Source organism: Diceros bicornis, chromosome 37 (assembly GCF_020826845.1).
Source record: "Diceros bicornis minor isolate mBicDic1 chromosome 37, mDicBic1.mat.cur, whole genome shotgun sequence".
NCBI lineage: Eukaryota > Metazoa > Chordata > Mammalia > Perissodactyla > Rhinocerotidae > Diceros > Diceros bicornis.
This window is the reverse complement of record NC_080776.1, coordinates 21,690,207-21,712,382: the sequence shown is the minus strand read 5'-3', so window position 1 is coordinate 21,712,382 and position 22,176 is coordinate 21,690,207. Positions and strand designations below refer to the sequence as shown.

Genomic DNA, 22,176 nt, shown 5'->3' with positions numbered 1-22,176 from the left:
CAGAGCTGCTGCCTACAAATCCTGCCTATATCTCCTTGCTCTGAATTTTGACCTTTTACAAGAAAGAACCTAAATTAATATTTAACCATTTCTAAGCACATACTTAAAGGGAAGCAATTGGACCCCTTATCAGCTTTCGCCTGAACTTCTGGGTTTAATTACCTCCTCATCTCCACCAATCTGCCTCTCCTTCTCCAGAGTCAGTCACAGTCTGAGGACAACTTGGAGAGGCCCCTGGAGGCCCGCCCAGCCCTCTGTCCTGAGCCCTCTGGATTCTGCAGCACCGATGATTCATCCACAGATCAATAGCTCTCAACGATTCTTCACTTCCTTGTCAAATTTTCTCAGAGCAGAAAGGAAGTCTTAACAGACCATTCACCAGATAATTCACCATTCAAAACAACACAACAGAGTGGCTCACTTCTGATATGGGTTCCCTCGTTCCCACAGTGATGCCTGGAGGAAAGGTGGGCTCCAGCAAGCCACATGGGCACACAGAAGGCTGATATAACTTCCCACTTCTCTTCTCTTGGTTAGACCCCTGTTACAGGGTCTTCTCTGTTATATCAGAACACAGAATCTAATCCTAACGACATGTGCTCTAGACCAGAATTCTCACCTTGACTGTGGTTAAGAGCATGAATTTTGGAGTCAGTCTGCCCCTTCTGAGCTGTGTGACCCCACCACTCTGGGTCTGAATTGCCCCATCTGTCATATGCGGGTGGGATCTGCACACCTCCAACCCAGGGGCTTCGAGAATTAGCCGAGTTACTCCTCGGGAGTCTGAACACATCCCTCTCAGGGGCTCCCTCTGGCTCTGATCAGGCAGTGGGTTTATGTGGTGGGAACTGAGGGGCACTCTGGGGGTCCACAAGTACCTCCTAAAATGTCTCCCCAAGTCAAAGACCCAGCCCTGGGCTGTGAAGGCAAGAATTATAGGAGGAGGGAAAGTGATAGAAGAGGAGGTGGAAAACTTAAAAAGGGAAGAAAATGTAGAAATATAAAACGATGGGAAAGCATCACGTGTCAGGGCAATCTGATGGTAGTGACTCGAAGACCCAGCAGTAGAAAGAAAAAGGTGGCCCTAGCATTGGACCCCTGACACCTGCAGAACACTTTCTGGTACAAAACAATCTCCCGTTGTCTTAGTTTCCTAGGCCCCTGTAACAAAGTACCACACACCAGGTGGCCTAAACAACAGAAATTTATTCCCACAGTCCTGGAGGCTGGAAGTCTGAGATCAAGGCGGGGGCAGGGTTGGTTCCTCCTGAGGGCTCTGAGGGAGAGTCTGTTCCAGCCCCTCTCCTCGCTCCTGGTGGTTGGTGGGCAGTCTTTGGCTTTATTTGGCATTAGAAGCATCACTCCCTCTTTGCCTTCATGTTCACCTTCCCCCTGTGTCTGTCTGTGTCCAAATTTCCCCTTTGTATAAGCACACCAGTCATTTTGGATTAGGGCCACTCCCCACAGTGATATCAACTTAACTAACGACTATATTTCCATAAAAGTTCACATGCTCAGGTACTGGGTGTTAGGACTTCAACACATCTTTTTGGCGGACACAATTCAACCCATAACACTCAAGCATCATCTCATGCAACACACACCTTAGAATGTAGGTCTGACCATCCTTTTACAGGTAAGAACTGAGGCTTGCTGCCTATGGAAAGAACGTTATTTGGTAACCTCTACAGCTTCCAAAGGAAAAGTAGAATTGGCTACTTCTAGATCAGCTGTTCTCAAACTTCTCAGTCTCAGGACACCTTTACAATCTTAATAATGAGTGAGAACCCCCAAAACTTTTGTTTATGTGAGTTACGTCTATCCTAATGAACTGTTTTAGAATTTAGAAGTATTTTTAAAATACTTCCTCATTAATTTATTTAAGATAACAGGAATAAACCCATCATAAGTTAACATAAATAAAATCTTTCATGAAAAATAACTATATTTCCAAAAAAAAATTGAAGAGTGACATTGTTTTACATTTTTTACAAGTCCCTTAATGTCTGGCTTCATAGGTGACAGCGAGACTCTCCTGTTTCTGCATTCTATTGCTTGCAGTATCACACATCATGTAGCTTTTGGAAAAATTCTACCGTACCATCATGAGAAGATGATAGTGGAAAAAGCAAATAATGTCTTGTACTATTATGAAATAGTTTGACCTCAATGACCCTCTAAAAGGATCTCAGGGATCCCAAGGGGTTCCAGAACACACTTTGAGAATTGCTATTCTAGATCAGGGGTTGGCAAACTTTTTCTGTAAAGGCCCAAACAGTATATATTTTAGATTTCATGGGTCATTCAATCTCTTTGACAGTGACTCAACTCTGCCATTGTACCAGGAGAGCAACCATAAACAGCACTAAACAAATGTGCACGGCTGTGTTCCAACAATTTTAGTTACATGAACAGGAAGCAAGTTAGATGTGGCCCATGGAGTGTAGTTTGCAAACCTCTGCTCTAAGTAACGATAAAAACCAAGATGTCAACTCTTACTCACATGTCCATGTGGGTTGCCTCCTCCCTTCTTTTCAGGTTCTGTCAGTGTCATCTCAAAGAGACCTTCTCTGATGAACCCATCATCAAATAGCCCAGCCCATCACTCTGAAACCCCTTACCCTCTTTATTTTTCAGCATCACATTCACCACTTCCTAACCTATTGTTTATTATTCTGTTTCTCCCCCAACTTGAATGGGAGCAACCTTGACGGCAGGGACAATATTTGTTTTGTTCTCTGCTGTGTGCCCAGTGTCTAGAATAATGCCTGGCATACAGTAAGCTGTCAATAAATTTTTGTTGAATGAATAAACTAGCTTTTTATTTGCCTGTCTGTTTTATTCTCACATTCATTTTCATTGTTCTTTGCAAGTTGTGAGGATTTGCACATGAAATACAACATTTAAAGAACCATGTGCTCTTTTTTGAGAAGAAGCTGGTCGATGACACTATGGACATGTAATCTGCCACTTACCTTTAGGAAATTAAGATTTGAGAAGTGTAAGTCTAGCCAGCATGCAATGAGAGGGCTGGGGTAGGAGTCAGAAAGCCTGGAGGTGGTTTCCAGCCCTGCCATCCATCAGCCAGGGCTGTAACCCATCTCCTGATTTTCAGGTTTCTCAACTGAGACCCAGGGAGACAGGGTCATGTTTGTTCTGATTGATACATTGCTGAGGGAGGTCCAAGAGGACGATGGATGTGGAAACCAGGCCGTCCAAGTGAGAGGTGCCTCCTAGCATGGCTAGAAGAGACTCGTCCAGAGCTAGTCACGCACAGCTGAACTGGCACGCGAGGTCCTGTCCTAACTCATGCCTGTTGACTCCGGAGGCATGCTGGGACTCGGGAAAAGAGAAGAAGGTTGAGGAACGGGATGGAAGGGGCCAGGCCAAACACAGGGCTGGCCCCAGGAACACAGTCAAGATGCAAATTCATTGCAGCCTCCCAGGGGCAGGGGTGCCAGCAGGGTTTCAGAGTCAGGAGGGTGGCAGCATCCTGGTTTGGGTCCACGTAGACAGCAGTAAGACCCCAAGATAGTCACAAAGGGAGCACAGGTAGGTCCACCCCTCCAGGGCAGGCAGGAGCTAAGCAGATTCTTTCTAAGAACAGAACACCTGGAGGAAGAAAAGCTTCAGCAAGTGTGTGGAGGGAGGAGAAGCAAGGTGTGCTACAAACCTCAGATTCTTCATACCAGATCGCATGCTGCTAAGGACCTTGGCCTGGGCCCTTCCTAATAGACCCTTGCTCTGGTCTTCTTGTTGCTAAACAAGAGGCCTGCAAAAAGCATATGGCCTGGCGGTGGGGCCTGTTCTTATTCCCAGCAGGTCCAAAGGCAGGCCCCTGTAGCAACTCTAAATGCCAGGCTGTTTCATGTAGCAAAACTTTTATGAAGGTCAAGGGTCCCTAAGGTAGACGCTGTATCAACACAGCACAGAGAAAACTACTTAAAACCACACAGTAGACGCTCTTGCTCCTGAAAGTCCTCTTAGCCACTAGCAATTTCTCACTTGCCATGCGATCCCTTACAGTGACCAGTCTCCTCTGCTCCCTTCTTTGACAGTGAGAAGGCTTGGAGAGTAGATCTGAATTTTCAAAAAGCAGTTTGACTGAAATATAGGACATGGGCAAGCATTTCCGCTTATCCTGTCCTGCAGGTCTCTTTGTCCTCCCAATAGGAGTGGCAAAATCCAGAGGCTAAGGAGTCTGACAGGAGCTGGTGCCTTTCTTCCTCTTAGAACACCTTCTGAGGCCAAGATCCTATGGCACACCCCTCTACTCCACTGTGTTTTCATTCATCTAGCAAATGTGCTCCCAGTACCTGGCTGGGTGCTGGAGATTGGGCAACAGAAAAGCCAAATGTGGTTCCTGCCCTCAGGAAGCTCACAGCACACTATACAGAGTTGTCCAAGAATTCCTAATTGTCATTGTGATAACTGCTGAGATACCACGCCCCATGAGAATCCATAACTGGAGTGTGTGACCTTACCTGGGGATCATGGAAAGTTTCCCAAAGGAAGTATCGAAACCAAACTCGAAAGGATAAGTGAATTTAGTTCAGTTGTGAATGGAAGAAACAGGATTCCAGAGAGAGGAACAGCAGGTATGAGGGCCCCAAGGTAGGATGGAACATGGTGGTATGAGAGACTAGAAGCAGGCAGTGTGGCTGGAACATGAAGAGAGAACAGGATGTGGCTGGAGAGGCTGGCAGAGGCTAGATGACACAGAGCTTTGTCAACTGCATCAACAATGTCTTGGTTCCCCAAATCCATACCAAAAGACCATAGGGTAAAACGTTTCCAACCTAACCCATGACAGTCACAAGGTCCTGGTTCCCTCAGGACCACTGGGAAGCCAAAGTAGACATGTGACAATGTGACTCTGCACTCAGATCAATGTCAGAATCACTAAAAGTAGAACAGCCAGATGTGGAGGTGCCTTCTGATGTGATGTAATACTAAGTACACAGCACTATCGATGACGTGTGCTTGCCAAAAAAGCGGTACCTGGGTCAGTGAACCTATACTAACTTCTAGTTTACAGGAACAAGTCCAACGCCGGCACAAGAGAGCAATCAGACAGCTAGAACAGGGAACATTCTACGGGACATTGACCCAGTTACTACAACAAATCACAGCACTTTTAAGAAGAGAGGGAACAGTTACAGATTAACAGTGTTAGAAGAAATGATGCAACATGGGAAACATGTCTCCTGATTCAAACAAATCAAGGGTTAAAAGATATTTTTATCTCTTTTTTAAAATTGTAGTAAAATATACATGATATAAAATTGACCATCATAACCATTTTAAAGTGTACAATTCAGTACAGTCACAATGTTGTGCAACCGTCACCACTATCTAGTTCCAGAACCTTTCGTGAGCCCAAAAGGTGACCCCTTCCCCATTAAGCAGTCACTCTCCATTCCCCCTTCGTACCAGCCTTTGGCAACCACTAATGTGCTTTCTGTCTCTATGGATTTGCCTATTCTGGATATTTCCAGAACGGAATCATACAACATGTGGCCTTCTGTGTTTGGGTTCCTTCACTTAGCATTATGTTTTCAAAGTTCATTCATGTTGAGCATGTATCAGTACTTCATTCATTTTCATGGCTGAATAATATTTCATTGTGTAAATAGATCACATTTTGTTTATCCATTCACCAGCTGATGGACATTTAGGTTGTTTCCACCTTTTGGCTGTTGTCAGTAGTGCTGCTATGACCATTCCTGTACAAGTTTTTGTTTGAGTACATGTTTTCAATTCTTTGGGTGTACAACCAGGAGTGGAGTTGCTGGGTCATATGGTAATTCCATGTTTAACTTACAGAGGAGCTGCCAAACTACCTTCCACAATGGCTGCACCATATTACATTCCGACCAGCAGCGTATGAGTGTTTCAGTTTCTTCTCATTCCTGCCAACACTTGTTATTTTCCGTTTTGTTTTGTTCTTTTGGTTTTTTTTTTAGTACAGTCATCTTATTAGGTGTGAAGTGGTACACCACTGTGGTATTGATTTGCATTTCCCTAGTAACTAATGATGTTGAGCATCTTTTCATGTGCTTGTTGGCTATTTCTATATCTTCTTTGAAGAAATGTCTATTCAAGGCCCTTGCTCATTTATTAATTGGGTTGTTTGAGATCTTTATCTATTTTTGGATGCTATAATCTTATCAGATATATGATTTGCAGATATTTTCTCCCATTCTATGGGTTATCTTTTCACTCTATTGATGGTGTCCTTTGATGCACAAAAGTCTTTCATTTTGATGAAGTCCAATTTATCTATTTTGTTTGTTTCTTGTGCTTTTGGTGTCATATCAAAGAAACCATTGCCAAATCGAAGGTTGTGAAGAGTTTATCCAATGTTTTCTTCTAAGAATTTTATAATTTTAGCTTTTATATTTAGGTCTTTGATCCATTTTAAGTTAATTTTTATATATAGTGTGAAGGTAAGGGTCCAACTTCATTCTTTTGCATGTGGATATCCAGTTGTCTCGGCACCATTTGTTGAAGAGACTATTCTTCCCCCACTGAATGATTTTGACACCTTTGTCAAAAATCAATTGGCCATACACATGAAAAGATGCTCAACATCACTAATCGTTAGGGAAATGCAAATCAAAACTACAATGAGGGCCTACCCCGTGGCTTAGCAGTTAAGTGCACACACTCTGCTACTGGCGGCCCGGGTTCGGATCCCGGGTGCGCACTGACGCACCGCTTCTCCGGCCATCCTGAGGCCGCGTCCCACATACAGCAAGTAGAAGGATGTGCAGCTATGACATACAACTATCTACTGTGGCTTTGGGGCAAAAAAAGAAGGAGGATTGGCAATAGATGTTAGCTCACGGCCAGTCTTCCTCAGAAAAAGAAGAGGATTAGCATGGATGTTAGCTCAGGGCTGATCTTCCTCACAAAAAAAAAAAAAAAAAAACACTACAATGAGATATCACCTTATACCTGTCAGAATAGCTATAATTACCAAGACAAAAAATAACAAGTGTTGGAGAGGATGTGGATAAAAGAGAACCCTCATACACCGCTGGCGGGAATGCAAACTGGTGCAGCCACTACGGAAAACAGTAAAGAGAGTTCTCAAAAAATTAAAAATAGAAATACCCTATGATCCAGCTATCCCACTACTTGGTATTACCCAAAAAACATGAAATCAACAATACAAAGAGACTTATGCACCCCTATGTTCACTGCAGCATTATTGACAATAGTCAAGACATGGAAGCAACCTAACTGCCTATCAGCTGATGAATGGATAAAGAAGATGTGGTATATATACACAATGCAATACCACTCAGCCGTAAAAATGACAAAATCGTCCCATTTGCAAGAACCTGGATGGACCTTGAGGGTATTAAGCGAAACAAGTCAGAAAGAGAAAGACAAGTCAGAAAGAGAAAGACATATGATTTCACTCATATGTGGAAGATAAACAAACACATGGACAGAGAGAACAGATTAGTGGTTACCAGAGGGGCAGGGGGGCTGGGGAATGGGCCTAAGGGGTGAAGAGGCACATATATATGGTGACTGACTAATAATAAGGTACAACTGAAATTTCACAATGTTATAAACTATTATGACCTCAATAAAAAAAATCAATCTGGCCATAGATGTATTAGTTTATTTCTAGATTCTCAACTCTATTCCACTGACCTCTAGGTAAGAGACATTTTTTGAGACAATTGAGGAAATTTAATTATAGACTGGAAATTAGATAAAGAATTATTGATTTGATTAGGTGTGATAATGATATTGTGGTTATGTAACAATTTCCTTATTTTTTCATATTTAGTGAAGTATTGAGGAACGGAACGACATGTCAAGAACTTTCTCTAAAAACTGACAGTCAAGGGGCCGGCCCAGTGGCGTAGTGGTTCAGTTCACGTGCTCAGCTTCAGCAGCTGGGGGCTTACAGCTTCAGATCCCGGGCGTGGACCTATGCACTACTCGTCAAGCCATGGTGTGGCAGCGTCCCATATACAAAATAGAGGCAGATGGGCGCAGATGTTAGCTCAGGGCTAATCTTCCTCAGCAAAAAGAGGAAGATTTGCAACGGATGTTAGCTCAGGGCCCATCATCCTCACCAAAAAAAAAAAAAAAAAGTCAAAAAAATTTTTCTCAAGAAAGAAATAAAGGGGATAGATGAATCAGTACAGCAAAATATTGAAAATTACTTAACCTGGGGGTGGACACATGGGTGTCCATTACCCTATAGTCTCTCCTTCTCTGCATGCTTGAAAACTTTGATAATAAAAAGTTGAAACAAATAATCTTGGTGGGAAGCATTGAGTTCCCTCATTAACAGATACATTTGAATTTGAATTTTGGAATGGACCCAGAATCTGAGAGAAATGGGGAAGCAACGATCTTTTATTGTTGTATAAACTCATCCATCCTCATTCTCCAGAGCTGGAACCCCGGCCCTGAACTGTATAGACTGAACCTAAATTCCTTCCAGCTGGACCCAGTAATCAATTCTGTTGAAACTCACCAAAAATTGAAAAAGACTGGAAGTGATTTCTTTTTTTCCCCCGATTAACACTATTTTAATGTTCTCCTGAATGATGATCTGCAGTTCTTGTTAACATATTTAATTACATCCCTGAGTGTAATTCCCGTGGACAGACTCAAGGAGATTGATTGTTACAGGAGACTCTCAGGAAAATGGCCTACATGGGGCCTGAGACACAGCACACACACACATGTACACACTCAAACACACACATACATAACACACTCTATCATCAAGTGATGTTTCCCTGTCTTTGGACAGATGAGATTCAGACTACGACTCCTTCCCAAGCAAGGTAGAACACCCTGTGTGTATCCCTTTCCCAAGAGCTAACCTGCCCATCTGAAACAAGGTCAGAAAAATAAACAGTGTGCATAGGTGATTTGATGAAAGTTTACTTTTGTAGTTACACTGTATCCAAGGCTCTGTGGTAAAGGACCATCTTTGAGATCAGAATGCCTCTTTGAGAATTACGCTTACTTTATATTCATAAATGCACGCAACATTTCACATATATAAAACCTTTATACATATATATTCTTTAACATATATAAAACTATATATTTTATATGTATTTCTGGATATATACAATCAGACATGTATAAAACTTTATGTGCTTCCATATATTTTGTCGATGTCTCTCTATAATAGGTGGATATAAAAGCATATGTGGCTCTATTATCTCTAACCCCCTCTGGGTGACCTATGAGCCACACTGAACTCGCTGGTTCAGGAGGCTGCGGGGCCCCACCCTCGGGTGGAGGGCGAGGGTGCAGGAGGCGCCCGGGTGGTGCTTGGCGCCATCATTGAGAGTAAAGGGGAGAAGCTCACTTGCAGCTCCTCGCCATCAAGACAACCGCAGCCTGGTCTTGCCAAGAGCCGAGAGCCATGCCTAATTTTACTAGGCCTAAAATAGTAGTCTCTTCGGTTTCAGAAACAGCATTATTTCACCTTCCCATCAGTTGGCTGAAAAGTCACTCTTCACCAAACACCTGCTGAGCACCTGCTGGACTAGACACGATGGACCAAACAGGACCAAGAGGGTCTATGGGATGTCTTTGTACGTCCCACTCAGTTTTGCTCTGAACCTAAAACTGCTCTAAAGAATAAAGTCTGTTTTTCTAAAAAAAAAAGGATGGAGACTCACCCCTGGCCCAGAGGAGCACATGTCTAGCAGGGGAGACAGGCAAACAAACAATGCCACACAGGTGTAGGTGGCACAGGGAGGGCGAGGCTCGCCTCCGTCAGCTGTCTTATTGACCACTGCCTAAGGAGGGGCGGGAGCAGGGTTTAGACCCACCTGCTGCACCATCAGTACTCGACAGCCACAGCCAGGTGCCTCTGGGCAGCACTTGGCTGCCTTCTACAGCCTGAGGCTCTGGAGAGCAATTCCAAGTTAATATGCGCTCACCTAAGGACACCTCTGCAGAGCCCCAGGAGCCTGACTTGTTAGCTCAGGGCCAGGCTTCCTCACCAAAAAAAAAAAAGAGATAATGCAACAGAGACCGTATATGGCCTGTAGTCTAAAATATTTACTCTCTGGCCCTTTCCAAAAACATTTGCCAATCTCTGATACAGCATCTTGATTTTTAACAAACAAAATAACATGTTCTCTGTTACAAAAACACTTAAATTCACTTTTAGCACATGTCTGATGGAAACTGCTTAATTATATACATGCCAAAAACTTTTTCTCATAAAAATGGGATACATTATACAAGTCTGCACATCCTACAGTCCAAATGATACTTTGATTCTCATTTGTTTGCATTCAGTCATCCTAAATAAATCCATCATTATGGTCTTAGATTTCGTGTGTGTGTGCCTGTGTGTGTATGTGTGTGTGTACCTAATCTGAGTGAAACTTTCTCAGTTATGTGAGCATCCTGGTGCCCACTGTGGCAAAGAAGAGATGAACAGAGGTCCTTACAGAACACTGTGCTAGATGGACTTGATTCAGGCTGTGAGTAGGACGAGTTACGTAATCAGAGTGTACAAAACGTAAATTCACTGAGTGCACACTCCATGCCTCACCTCTCCTTAGTTCAAAGGGGGAGATCCGGCTCCCAATAAGTGAGAGAATATGACTGTTTTAGAAAATGTACAGAGCCTTCTGAGCAGCCAGATCAATAGATAAAAATGGAGAGTACATCCCTAATAAAGTAATAGACTGAGATAAGCCACCAGGTGTTTCATCGGGATTTAGAGACTGTGCTTTTCCCAGGAATATTACTCCCGTAAAATCTTTTCAATTGCAATTGACTGAACCCCAATTCAAACCGGCTGGACTGACTACTCAACATTACTCAGGAACTATTGAATAATTGTTTTGAACTAATTATTTAACAATGTTTTGCTCCGATAAAGCAAAATGAGAGGTATGAGTCAGGAGGATTATTATTTGCAGATGATATTGTATACCTAAGAAATCTTAGAAACTAATAAGAGAAATTAGTAGTATGGCTAGATACAGAATAAATGTACAAAAAACAAAGCTATACTTTAATTACCAATAACCAGTTCAAAATACAAATGAAAAACTGCCCTGTTCACAAGAGTTTCAAAAATAATAAAATACCTAGGAATAAATTTTAATAAGAAAAATAAAAGACATATAAAGTAAAATGCAAAATTTGACTGATAGACATAAAACAAGGTCTCAATAAATAAAGAGAAATACTACATTCTGAATAGGAAACGTTAATAGCAAAAAGATGTCAATCATTGTCAAATTAGTAAAAATATTTTATGTAACATTAACACAGCCCTAATGGTTTATTTTTATTTGTTGAAATTAGATAAAACAATTTCCAATTTTGTGAAGGAGACTAAACTACGACAATCACCAAGAAAATTTAGAAAAAAGAATAGTGAGCGTAGGGCTTGCCCAGCCAGATATTAAAACTTACTACGAAGCTACTATAATCAAAATATGGTAATGGCCCATGAATACATACATAAATCAGTGGAAGAAAACTTAGAGTTCAAAAGCAGATGCAAATAGATATGAAAATTTTAAATATGATAAGATGCATTTCAATTCAATGAATGAACAGCAGATTTTTTATTAAATGATGTTGAGACAATGGATTATCCATTTACAAATATAATAAAGTTAGATCTTTATACCATGTAAAGTTCTCGTGGTAAGAAATAAAACTATTGACATTGGAGGAATTAAAACAGTAAGACATAATATGGAAAAAATACTTATATATCTCAGGCTTGGAAAGACCTAAACAAGTTGAAGTCCAAAAACCATCAGAGAAAAAGTTAACTAGCTGACTACTGAAAAATGAAAACCCTGAATGACAAAAGGTGAACAATAGCCAAGGAAAAACTATTTGCAACACGTATAAAAAGCTAAGTGTTAATATTCCCAATACTCAAGAGACTTATAGTAATTAGCTAAAAAGAGACAGCCCTATAAAAAATGATTGAAGAATGTGAATACATAATTCACAAAAGAGGAAATGAAAATGACCAATATATCTATGAAATACGAAATGAAAATTGAAGCAGCTATGTAAAATGTTTAGCCAAAACATTTAAAAGTTTGACAACATCTGTAGCTAGAGAGGACATGGAAAAACTAAAACTCTCATATACTGTTGACCAAAGTGTCAGGTTATTCAATATTTTGAAAGCAATTCATCTAATTTATTAAAATATAATATGTGCATACCATTTGACCCAGCAACCCTCCTCCTAAGGACTCGCCTACTGAGATAAGAGCAAGAATATGAAACGTACGAGTATAAAGAAATTACTTAAGAATGTCTAGTACACTCTTGCTTATAAAAGGGAAAAGGGGAAAAAGCTTAAATATCTATCAATATTAGTTGAATAAACACAAGGTGCATCCACGGTAAAGAATTTTATGCAACTATTAGAAAGAATGTAACAGATTTCTATGAAGTGACTGTCAAGATGTCCAGAATTTATTAGCAAGTGAAAAAAGCAAGCGAAAGAACAATATGTCCAGTCGGCTAAGAGATTTCATTTTAATAAAATGGGCATGAGAATTTACATTAGATATATGCATATATATAAAATAATTTCAGAAAAATTGGGAAAGATGCACACAAAACTTCTAAGAGCATTTTCCTGGAGGCGGGGCATCGAACTAACAAAAAGGGAAGTTTCATTTCTTACTGTGTTTTTCAGTATTTTTCCAAAAATAGTATTAAGAAATGCACCCTGGAAATTAGATACAATTATATCAATTGTATACACCTGCATATCAAAGAGGGCAGCTTTATAAAATTTGACAACACACAATTAAATAAATTGGTGCAAAATAATTCCTTCAACTAGAGAGAAATTACAAATGCGAGAAATCTTAATGCCAAATCACAGTTTAGTAAGGAATCTTGTTTAGGTTCAGAGCCAGCTTGTTCTTAATATGCTAAAGGAAAGGTGACTCACCTTTGACAGCGGCTTTCCCTGATGGCAGTTGATGCCACCTATGAAGATCACATTAGGCATCACCGGTTTGGGATACTCCACAACAAAGTCACTACGTAACAGCCAAATTGACGTATGGCTGAAGAGATCATATGCCGTGACAGTCTTTTGGAGAAGCTCAGAAGCAAATTCTAAAACATTTTTGAAGAAATAGTGGCAAAGTAAATGTTCCTCCAAGTGGAAGATATGATTCCACACTCTCTCTCTGAAAGTCATGGCATCTGGGAATGCTGAGAGCATTCTAGGAACATAAGAAGGAGGACTGGGACACTGCGTACCTTCTTCAAAATAATGACAAAATACTCCCCTGGTGAAGACCACAGATGGGAGGGAAAAATATTTGGCTACAATTAAGCCACACATATCAAAAGGATCTAGAAACACTGCATCAAAAGAATTCTCTTCTAGGTATTTTACTAGTTTTGTGTCATTAAACAAACTCCTACAATGTGAAAAATAGTATTCAAAAAGACGACCGGTGGGTGAATTCAATAACGCAGAAACTATGCTTTGCCCCTGATCTTTCCATTGAGCGTCGGAGAAAATCCTGAACTGCTGATTCAAGTCCTCCAGAGTGTAAAACGTGGAATACGTCTTCATCGTAAAATTGAACGATTTTCCCACATGCCAACTCACCTCTGGCATGACTACGACCACCTCGTGCCCTCTGTGGACAAGTTTCTCCACAACCGAACGCATGGTAAACCAGTGGCTCCCATGCATGGGTACCACCAGCAGCTTGCCGGCCTCGGCAAAGCCAGGTGTCAGCAGGAGACACACACATAGAGGAAGGAAGCCAGTCAACATTGCAGGAGCCATCAGTTGGATAACTACAGCCAGGAGCAATCCAGTTGCTTGGGTTCTAGGCTCGTGTAACACAGCCGGCAGAAGAGTTACAGGCACAAAACCCGCCCTGGGAGTGGGCGTGTATTTATACATTCATTAAAGAAAAAAAATTATACTCATTGCCTACGATTTACTTATAAGAACATTAACGAATGAGTAACATTTGCTGAGACACCTATTTGTTCGTGTTCCAGATAAGAGCTTTCGACCTTTGTCTTGGGCAGAGTTCATGAGGTGTACGGCAGGGGCAGTTTAGAAAGAAGTATTAAGCAACACTTCTGGATCCTGAGGACTCAGAAAGATAAAAAGAAAAGTAAATGTGAATAAAGCTGGTATTTTTGCAATTTGTCCAAAAGGAAAATTTGGACTTTATCCTGACTACCAAAGACTCTTTGCCCAGAAAAAGATTGGCTTCCCGGGTTCCAAGGAAAGAATTGAAGCCCCTCACCAGTGACCTCTTCACTGGCACTGGAACTGAGGTTCACAAGGGTCTCTGAGATGCCTGGCTTTCCTGCTGGTCTTGTTCCATCTCCAAACCCTCGGAGGCCTCCAAAATGCTGAGATAAGATTGACAAGTCCACCTACATGGCCCATTCTAGGGATGTGATGGACTGTGACTGTCATCTGTTTTTAATCATTTTCCCTAGACATGACACACCCAGTGGGTGGTCACCAGCCCAGAAGCACTCTGCTGGGACTCCTCTCTTTTCTCTCTGTTTCCACATTCCTTTGTCTAGACCTCTGCTGTGGTCTCTCCACAATTGGCCTGGTGTCCAGGTGCTTCTGGGCAGCATTCGTCTGGCTTCTACAGCCAGAGGCTGTGGAGAGCAATTCCAAGTTAATATGCACTCACCTGAGGACACCTCTGCAGAGCCCCAGGTACCTGACTCATGGCCGCACTGAAAATGGTTGAGCTCTCGCTCTTTCCACCTCTCCAAGGCAGGTGTGGGCCCCAGCTCTGTCCTAGACTGAGGAGGGGCCAGGCTGGTCTGAGACTCAGTGTTCGAGAGGCCGCTGGCCTATATCCAAGAGAGCATGAAACGACAAAGCAGGGCTGGCAGTGGAGTGTCTGTGAGGCTGGTTGCCCTCCCCACTTTCCCAGACAGCCTTCCCATTCCAGTTCTGAGTCACGTCTCTCTGGAGCCCTCTCTGATTTTCCTAGACACAGTTCCAGGCTCCCCTCTGTGCATTTGTGCACATTGTGTGGGTATTTCCACTTCCCAAGTCTGCCCCCTGGACCAGACCTCCTCCAGCCCTCCTACCTCTAGCACAGACCTAGCCCAGTCAGATTCTGAACTCAAGTCTGCAAAACTTCAGAGTAGAACCATCACATTTCAGTATCTCTTAGTAACTTGCATAATAGCTTCCTGTCTTGACATGAGTACAGCGATGTTTGGCCGTTCCATTGACCTACAGCCACCAGCACACAAAGAAATATAAAGCTGCTTTCTACGTGGTGGGAACTGGCCTCTCTCCCCCGGGGCCGGCCCTTCTCCCACAGTGAAAGTTGCAAATTGTAACATTACAAGGCTCTTTGGTGGGTGTCTGCAAATTGTAACATTACAAGGCTCATTGGGTCCAGCTCGTGGCAGACTGGCCATTTGTGCTGGGCTGGGACGATAACCACAGAGAACAATGCACGTACACAACTGCAGGGCTGGGACGATAGCCAGGGGTCTCAGTGCGCGTGGGCCACTGATAACTGCTTGTGCATGGAAACACTAAATGTTTGCTCTGCAAACTCTGTAACTGCTTACTCTGGAAATTACTGATGCTATATAAACTGCTGGAAACTGAGGCCTGGTGAGAGTGTCACCTGTGGAGGGGACGCCTTGCCCAGGACCTCTGATGATCGGATTCCTGCGGAGCCGTGTCAATTGAAGGAAGTCTCCCTAGCAGAGGGGCGTGGATGTTGTGAGTAACCAATCTGATGTGTTCTCTTTTCAATCAACCTGGTGTTTCTCTTTCCGGTTGATTTATGTTACTTCCCTTCAGTCGATTTGGTGTTTCTCTTTCTGATCTGATATTTTTCCCTCTTATTATACGACCTATTCGGATCTGCTTCTATCTCGGTCGATCTGGTGTTTCCCTTTCTGATCGATTTGTATCATTTCCCTCTCATTACTTGACCTATTCGGATCTGTGTGTGGACTATCACATTTGCTCTCCTCTATATAATAAAATATACCTTCAGTCCATTTGTTTGGAGTGGAAAGTTTCTTTTACATCTCCGATCGAATCCACCACACCTCTCAAAACACTTCCAAAGAAAGTCTATGGAATCGACTATCTCTTCCAGGAAGAAAGAAAAGGCTTTTGCTTTTTCCCTTTGGGAAGGGCTAGTCTAGGCAGCCCCAGGAGGTACAGTGGAGAGAAAGTCCGTGACGTGACCCAGGAAATGTCTCGTCCCGTTGGATATGGGGGACAAGATTTCTGGCCCCCAGGGAAAAGCCAGAGTGAGACAACCAAGGAGAAGGGGAGTCCAGATGGGCCAGGACAGAGACTGCTTGTCCTCTCAGGCATGAGGGTTGAGGGACATGTGCAGATCCTAAATGAGGGGCACCTGGAGGTCAAGAGCGTTGCAAAATCACCCAGCTTCCATACATTTGCTGTTCCTGATGGAAGGGTGTGTGTAGGGGGAGAGTTGACCCAAACTGTAGTAGCAAAAACTTGAGCTTTGCATCCAATCACAGCACTTTTCTTAAAAATAAATGCAAATGCAAACCATGGGCCCACAGTTCATCAGAAGGATCTAGGTTATCTCCCTAATGTTTTAAATTTAAAATTATTACTCCTGTGAGTAATCCTGCCTTGTGCCAGTAGCACTCACTAACACAAATATATTTCCTATTACCTGTTGGTGTAATGTTTTTTTCAGGGTGAGCAGAATATTACAATATATCTAAAACTTATGTTTTCCTACTCGAGTCCTCTTCTTCCTCACTGGTCTCACTTCGGACTTTTGCCTGAGGGGCCCAGAAATCTTGTTGCCCACGTCCAAAGGGACAGGAAAATCTGAGTGAAGTGTTTTTGTATGACCCGTGAGCTAAGGATGGTTTTTACATTTTAAAGAGCTGTAAACAAACAAAAGAACAAAAAATAACGCAACAGAGACCTTATATGGCCTGCAAAGTCTAAAATGTTAGCCCTTTACAAAAAAGTTTGCCAATCCCTGATACACCATCTTGAATTTACACAAACAAAATAACATGCTTTCTGCTACAAAATCACTTAAATTCACTTAGCATATGTCTGATGGAAAGTGCTTAATTATTTTTATTCTGAAGAATTTTTCTCATAAAAATGGGATGCATTAACAAGTCTGTGCATCCTACAGTCCAAACAATACTTGAACTCTCATTTGCTTGCCTTCAGTCATGCTAAATAAATCCATCATTATGGTCTTAGATTTCGTGTGTGTACATCTGCGTGTACCTAATCTGGGTGAAACTTCCACAATTATGTGAGGATCTTGGTGCCCACTGTGGGCAAGGCAAAGTGAGCAGAGTCCTTAGAGAACACTGTCCTAGATGGACTTGGTCAGGCTGTGAGTAGGATGAGTTACGTAATCAAAGTGTACACAACGTTAATTCACTGAGGGTACTCTCCATCCCTAACCACTCCTCAGTTCAAAGGAGAAAACCAGGCTCCAATAAGTGAGAGAATACGACTCTCTTATAAAATGTACTGAGCCTTGTGAGCAGCCAGATCAATAGATAAAAATGCAGAGTACGTCCCTAATAAAGTAACAGACTGAGATGAGCCAGCAGGTGTTTCGTCGGGATTTAGAGACTGTGCTTTGCCAGGAATCTTACTCCTGTAAGATCTTTTCAATTGCAAGTGACCAAACCACTTTCAAAATGCCTGGGCCGACTACTCAACATTATTCAGGAACTATTGAATAATTGTTTTGAACTAATTATTTGAACGTTTTGCTCCAATAAAGCAAAGTAAGAGCTATGAGTGGGGGGCTTAAAATTTGTAAATGATATTTTATAACTAAGAAATCTTACAAACTAATAAGAGAAATTAGTAATATGGCTAGATACAAGACAAATGTACAAAAGCAAGCTATACTTGACCAATAACCAGTCCAAAATAGAAATGAAAAAATGTCCTCTTCACAAGACTTTCAAAAATAATAAAATGCCTAGGAACAAATTTTAATAAGAAAAATACAAGACATATAAAGTAAAACGCAAAATTTCATTGATAGACATAAAACAAGATCTGAATAAACGAAGAATACTATATCTTGAATAGGAAAAGTTAATAGCAAAAAGATGTCATTCTTTCTCAAATTAATAAAAATATTTTATGTAATATTAACACAGCCCTAATGGTTTATTTGTATTTTTTGGAACTAGATAAAACAATATTCAGTTTTGTGAAGGAGAATAACTTATGAGAATAACTGAGAAAATTTGAAGAAAGAACAGTGAGTATGGGGCTTGCCCGAACAGGTATTAAAACTTACTACAAAACTACTATAATCAAAATATGGTAATGGCCCAGGAATACATAAATAAATCAGTGGAAGAAAACTTAGAGTTCAAAAGCAGATGCAGATAAATTTGAAAATTTGAAATAAGATAAAGATGCATTTCAATTCTATGGATGAACAGTAGATTTTTTATTAAATGATGTTGAGACAATGGACTATCCTTTTAGAAAGATAATAAAGTTAGATCTTTACATCATATAAAGTTCTCATTGTAAGAAATAAAACTATTGATTGGAGGAATTAAAACATTGACATAATATGGAAAAAGTATTTCTATATCTCAGGCTTGGAAAGACCTAAACAAGTTGAAGTGCAGAAACCATTAAAGAAAAAGTTAACCAGTTTGACTACGAACACGAAAATCCTGAATGACAAAAGATGAACAATAGCCAAGGAAAACTATTTACAACACACATGGAAAGCTAAGTGTTAATATTCCCAATACTCAAGAGACTTATAGTAATTAGCTAAAAAGAGACAGCCCTATAAAAAATGATTGAAGAATGTGAATACATAATTCACAAAAGAGGAAATGAAAATGGCCAATATATCTATGAAATACGAAATGAAAATTGAAGCAGCTATGTAGAATATTTTGCCAAAACATTTAAAACTTTGACAACATCTGTAGCTGGAGAGGAGATGGAAAAACTAAAGCTCTCATATACTGTTGACCAAAGTGTCAGGCTGTTCAGTATTTTGAAAGCAATTCGTCCAATTTATTAAAATATAATATGTGCATACCATTTGATCCAGAAACCCTCCTCCTAAGGACTCTCGCCTACTGAGATAAGAGCAAGCATTTGAAATGTATGAGTGTAAAGAAATTACTTAAGAATGTCAGTACAGGGGCCGGCCCAGTGGCACAAGCGGTTAAGTGCTCCCGCTCCGCTGCAGCGGCCCGGGGTTCGCGCTTCGGATCCCGGGCGCACACCTATGCACCGCTTGTCAAGCCATGCTGTGGCGGCGTCCAATATAAAGTAGAGGAAGATGGGCACGGATGTTAGCCCAAGGCCTGTCTTCCTCAGGAAAAAGAGGAGGATTGGCAGATGTTAGCTCAGGGCCAATCTTCCTCACAAAAGAACAAAAAAAAGAATGTCTAGTACAGTCTTGCTTATAAAAGGAAACAGTGGAAAAAGCTTAAACATCTATCACTATTAGTTATTGAATAAACTATGGTGCATCCACAGTAAAGAATTCTTTATGCAACTTTTAGAAAGAATGTGACAGATTTGTATGAAGTGACTGTCAAGATGTCCAGAATTTATTAGCAAGTGAAAAAAGCAAACTAAAGAACAATATGTCCAGTCTGCTACTAGATTTCATTTTAATAAAATGCATGTGAAGATTTACATTAGATATATGCATATATATAAAATAATTTCAGAAAAATTGGAACAGATGCATACAAAACTTCTAAGAGCATTTTCCTGGAGGTGGTGGCATTGAATTAACAAAAAGAGAAGTTTCATTTCTTACTGTGTTTTTCAGTATTTTTCCAAAAACAGTAATGAAAATGCAGCCTGGAAATTAGATACAATTATATCAACTGTATACATATGCGTATCGAACAGGGCAGCTTTATACAATTTGATAATACAATTAAATGAATTGGTGCAAAATAATTCGTTCAACTAGAAAGAAATTACAAATGCGACGAATCTCAATGACAAATCACACTATGGTAAGGAATCTCTTTTTAGGTCCAGAGCCACCTTGTTCTTAATATGCTAAAGGAAAGGTGACTCACCTTTGACAGCGGCTTTCCCTGATGGCAGTTGATGCCGCCAATGAAGATCATGTTAGGCATCACCGGTTTGGGATACTCCATGACAAAGTCACTACGTAACAGCCAAACTGACGTATGGCTGAAGAGATCATATGCCGTGACAGTCTTTTGGAGAAGCTCAGAAGCAAATTCTAAAACATTTTTGATGAAATAGTGGCAAAGTAAATGTTCCTCCAAGTGCAAGATTTGATTCCACACTCTCTCCCTGAAAGTCATGGCATCCGAGAACACTGAGAACATTCTAGGAACATAAGAAGGAGGACTGGGACACTGTGTAGCTTCTTCAAGATGGTGGCAAAATACAACCTTGGTGAAGACCACAGACGGGAGGGAAAAATACTTGGCTACAATTAAGCCACACATATCAAAAGGATCTAGAAACACTGCATCAAAAGAATTCTCTTCTAGGTATTTTACTAGTTTTGTGTCATTAAACAAACTCCTACAATGTGAAAAATAGTATTCAAAAACTTTATTGCTGGGTAAATTCCTTATCATAGAAATGAGACTTTGTTCCCGAGCTTTCCATTGAGCCTCGGCGAAAATCCTGAACTGCTGATTCAAGTCCTCCAGGGTGTAAAACGTGGAATAAGTCTTGACTGTAAAATTCAACGATTTTCCGGGGCGCCAACTCACCTCTGGCATGACTACGACCACCTCGTGCCCTCTGTGGACAAGTTTCTCCACAACCGAACGCATGGTAAACCAGTGGCTCCCATGCATGGGTACCACCAGCAGCTTGCCGGCCTCGGCAAAGCCAGGTGTCAGCAGGAGACACACACATAGAGGAAGGAAGCCAGTCAACATTGCAGGAGCCATCAGTTGGATAACTACAGCCAGGAGCAATCAAGTTGCTTGGGTTCTAGGCTCGTGTAACACAGCCGGCAGAAGAGTTACAGGCACAAAATCCGCCCTGGGAGTGGGCGTGTATTTATACATTCATTAAGGCAAAAAAATTATATTCATGGCCTATGATTTACTTATAAGAACATTAACGAATGAGTAACATTTGCTGAGACGCTTATATGTTAGTGTTCCAGATAAGAGCTTTTGACCTTTGTCTTGGGCAGAGTTCATGCGGTGTACGGCAGGGGCAGTTTAGCAAGAAGTATTAAGCAACACTTCTGGATCCTGAGGACTCAGAAAGATTAAAAGGAAAGTAAATGTGAATAAAGCTGGTATTTTTGCAATTTGTCCAAAAGGAAAATTTGGATTTTATCCTGAATACCAAAGACTCTTTGTCCAGAAAAAGATTGGCATCCCGGGTTCCAAGGAAAGGCTTGAAGCCCCTCACCAGTGACCTCCTCACTGGCACTGGAACTCAGGTTCACAAGGGTCTCTGAGACGCCTGGCTTTCCTGCTGGTCTTGTTCCATCTCCAAACCCTCTGAGGCCTCCAAAATGTTGAGATAAGATCGACAAGTCCACCTACATGGCCCATTCTAGGGGTGTGATGGAATGTGACTGTCATCTATTTTAAATCACTTTCCCTACATATGACACACTCAGTGGGTGGTTACCAGCCCAGAAGCACTCTGCCGGGACTCCTCTCTTTTCTGTTTCCACGTGCATTTGTCTAGAACTCTACTGTGGGCTCCCGACAATTGGCCTGGTGTCCTCCTTCAGGAACCTCTGTATCTGTCTCTGACACTCTACCAAGCACTCCTTGAGGTCAGGGGACATATCTTCTTCATGCTTCCACCTTCTTCCCACAGTACCCATACTCTGCCTCGCACAGAGAAAGCGCGCAAGGAATGTTTGCTGCATTGGACTGAATCACTATTGCTGTTCTCAATCTCTCAAACTTTTAGCTGAAGTCAAAATGATTTTCTCCCTGTCTGCCTCATTCATTCCTGGATGGAGGCTGGGTTGGACAGAGGAGATGCCAGAGGTAGAGCCTAAATAGGCTCTTGAAAAAATCCACCAAAAGTCCCCAAGTGGGCAGGAGAGGATAATTTCGAGGTAGCTTTAGTGTACTCTTCTGTATGCTACTTACAGTTGGTGGGGACGAACTAAACATTGAGGATGTTGTAAGGTTCAG

The 22,176-nt window shown here is 41.5% G+C and overlaps 2 protein-coding genes across 2 annotated transcripts; both read right to left on the bottom strand.

Annotated features, from left to right (window-relative positions):
- Nucleotides 1-12,913: 12,913 nt before the first annotated feature.
- On the bottom strand, nt 12,914-13,816 carry LOC131399315 (UDP-glucuronosyltransferase 1A10-like). The gene has a single exon (XM_058533485.1). The coding sequence runs from the start codon at nt 13,814-13,816 to the stop codon at nt 12,914-12,916; it is 903 nt and encodes a 300-aa protein (XP_058389468.1).
- A 6,230-nt stretch (nt 13,817-20,046) lies between these two features.
- Nucleotides 20,047-20,955, bottom strand: LOC131399314 (UDP-glucuronosyltransferase 1A10-like). The gene has a single exon (XM_058533484.1). It carries the CDS (start codon nt 20,953-20,955, stop codon nt 20,047-20,049), a length of 909 nt encoding a protein of 302 aa, XP_058389467.1.
- Nucleotides 20,956-22,176: the final 1,221 nt, after the last annotated feature.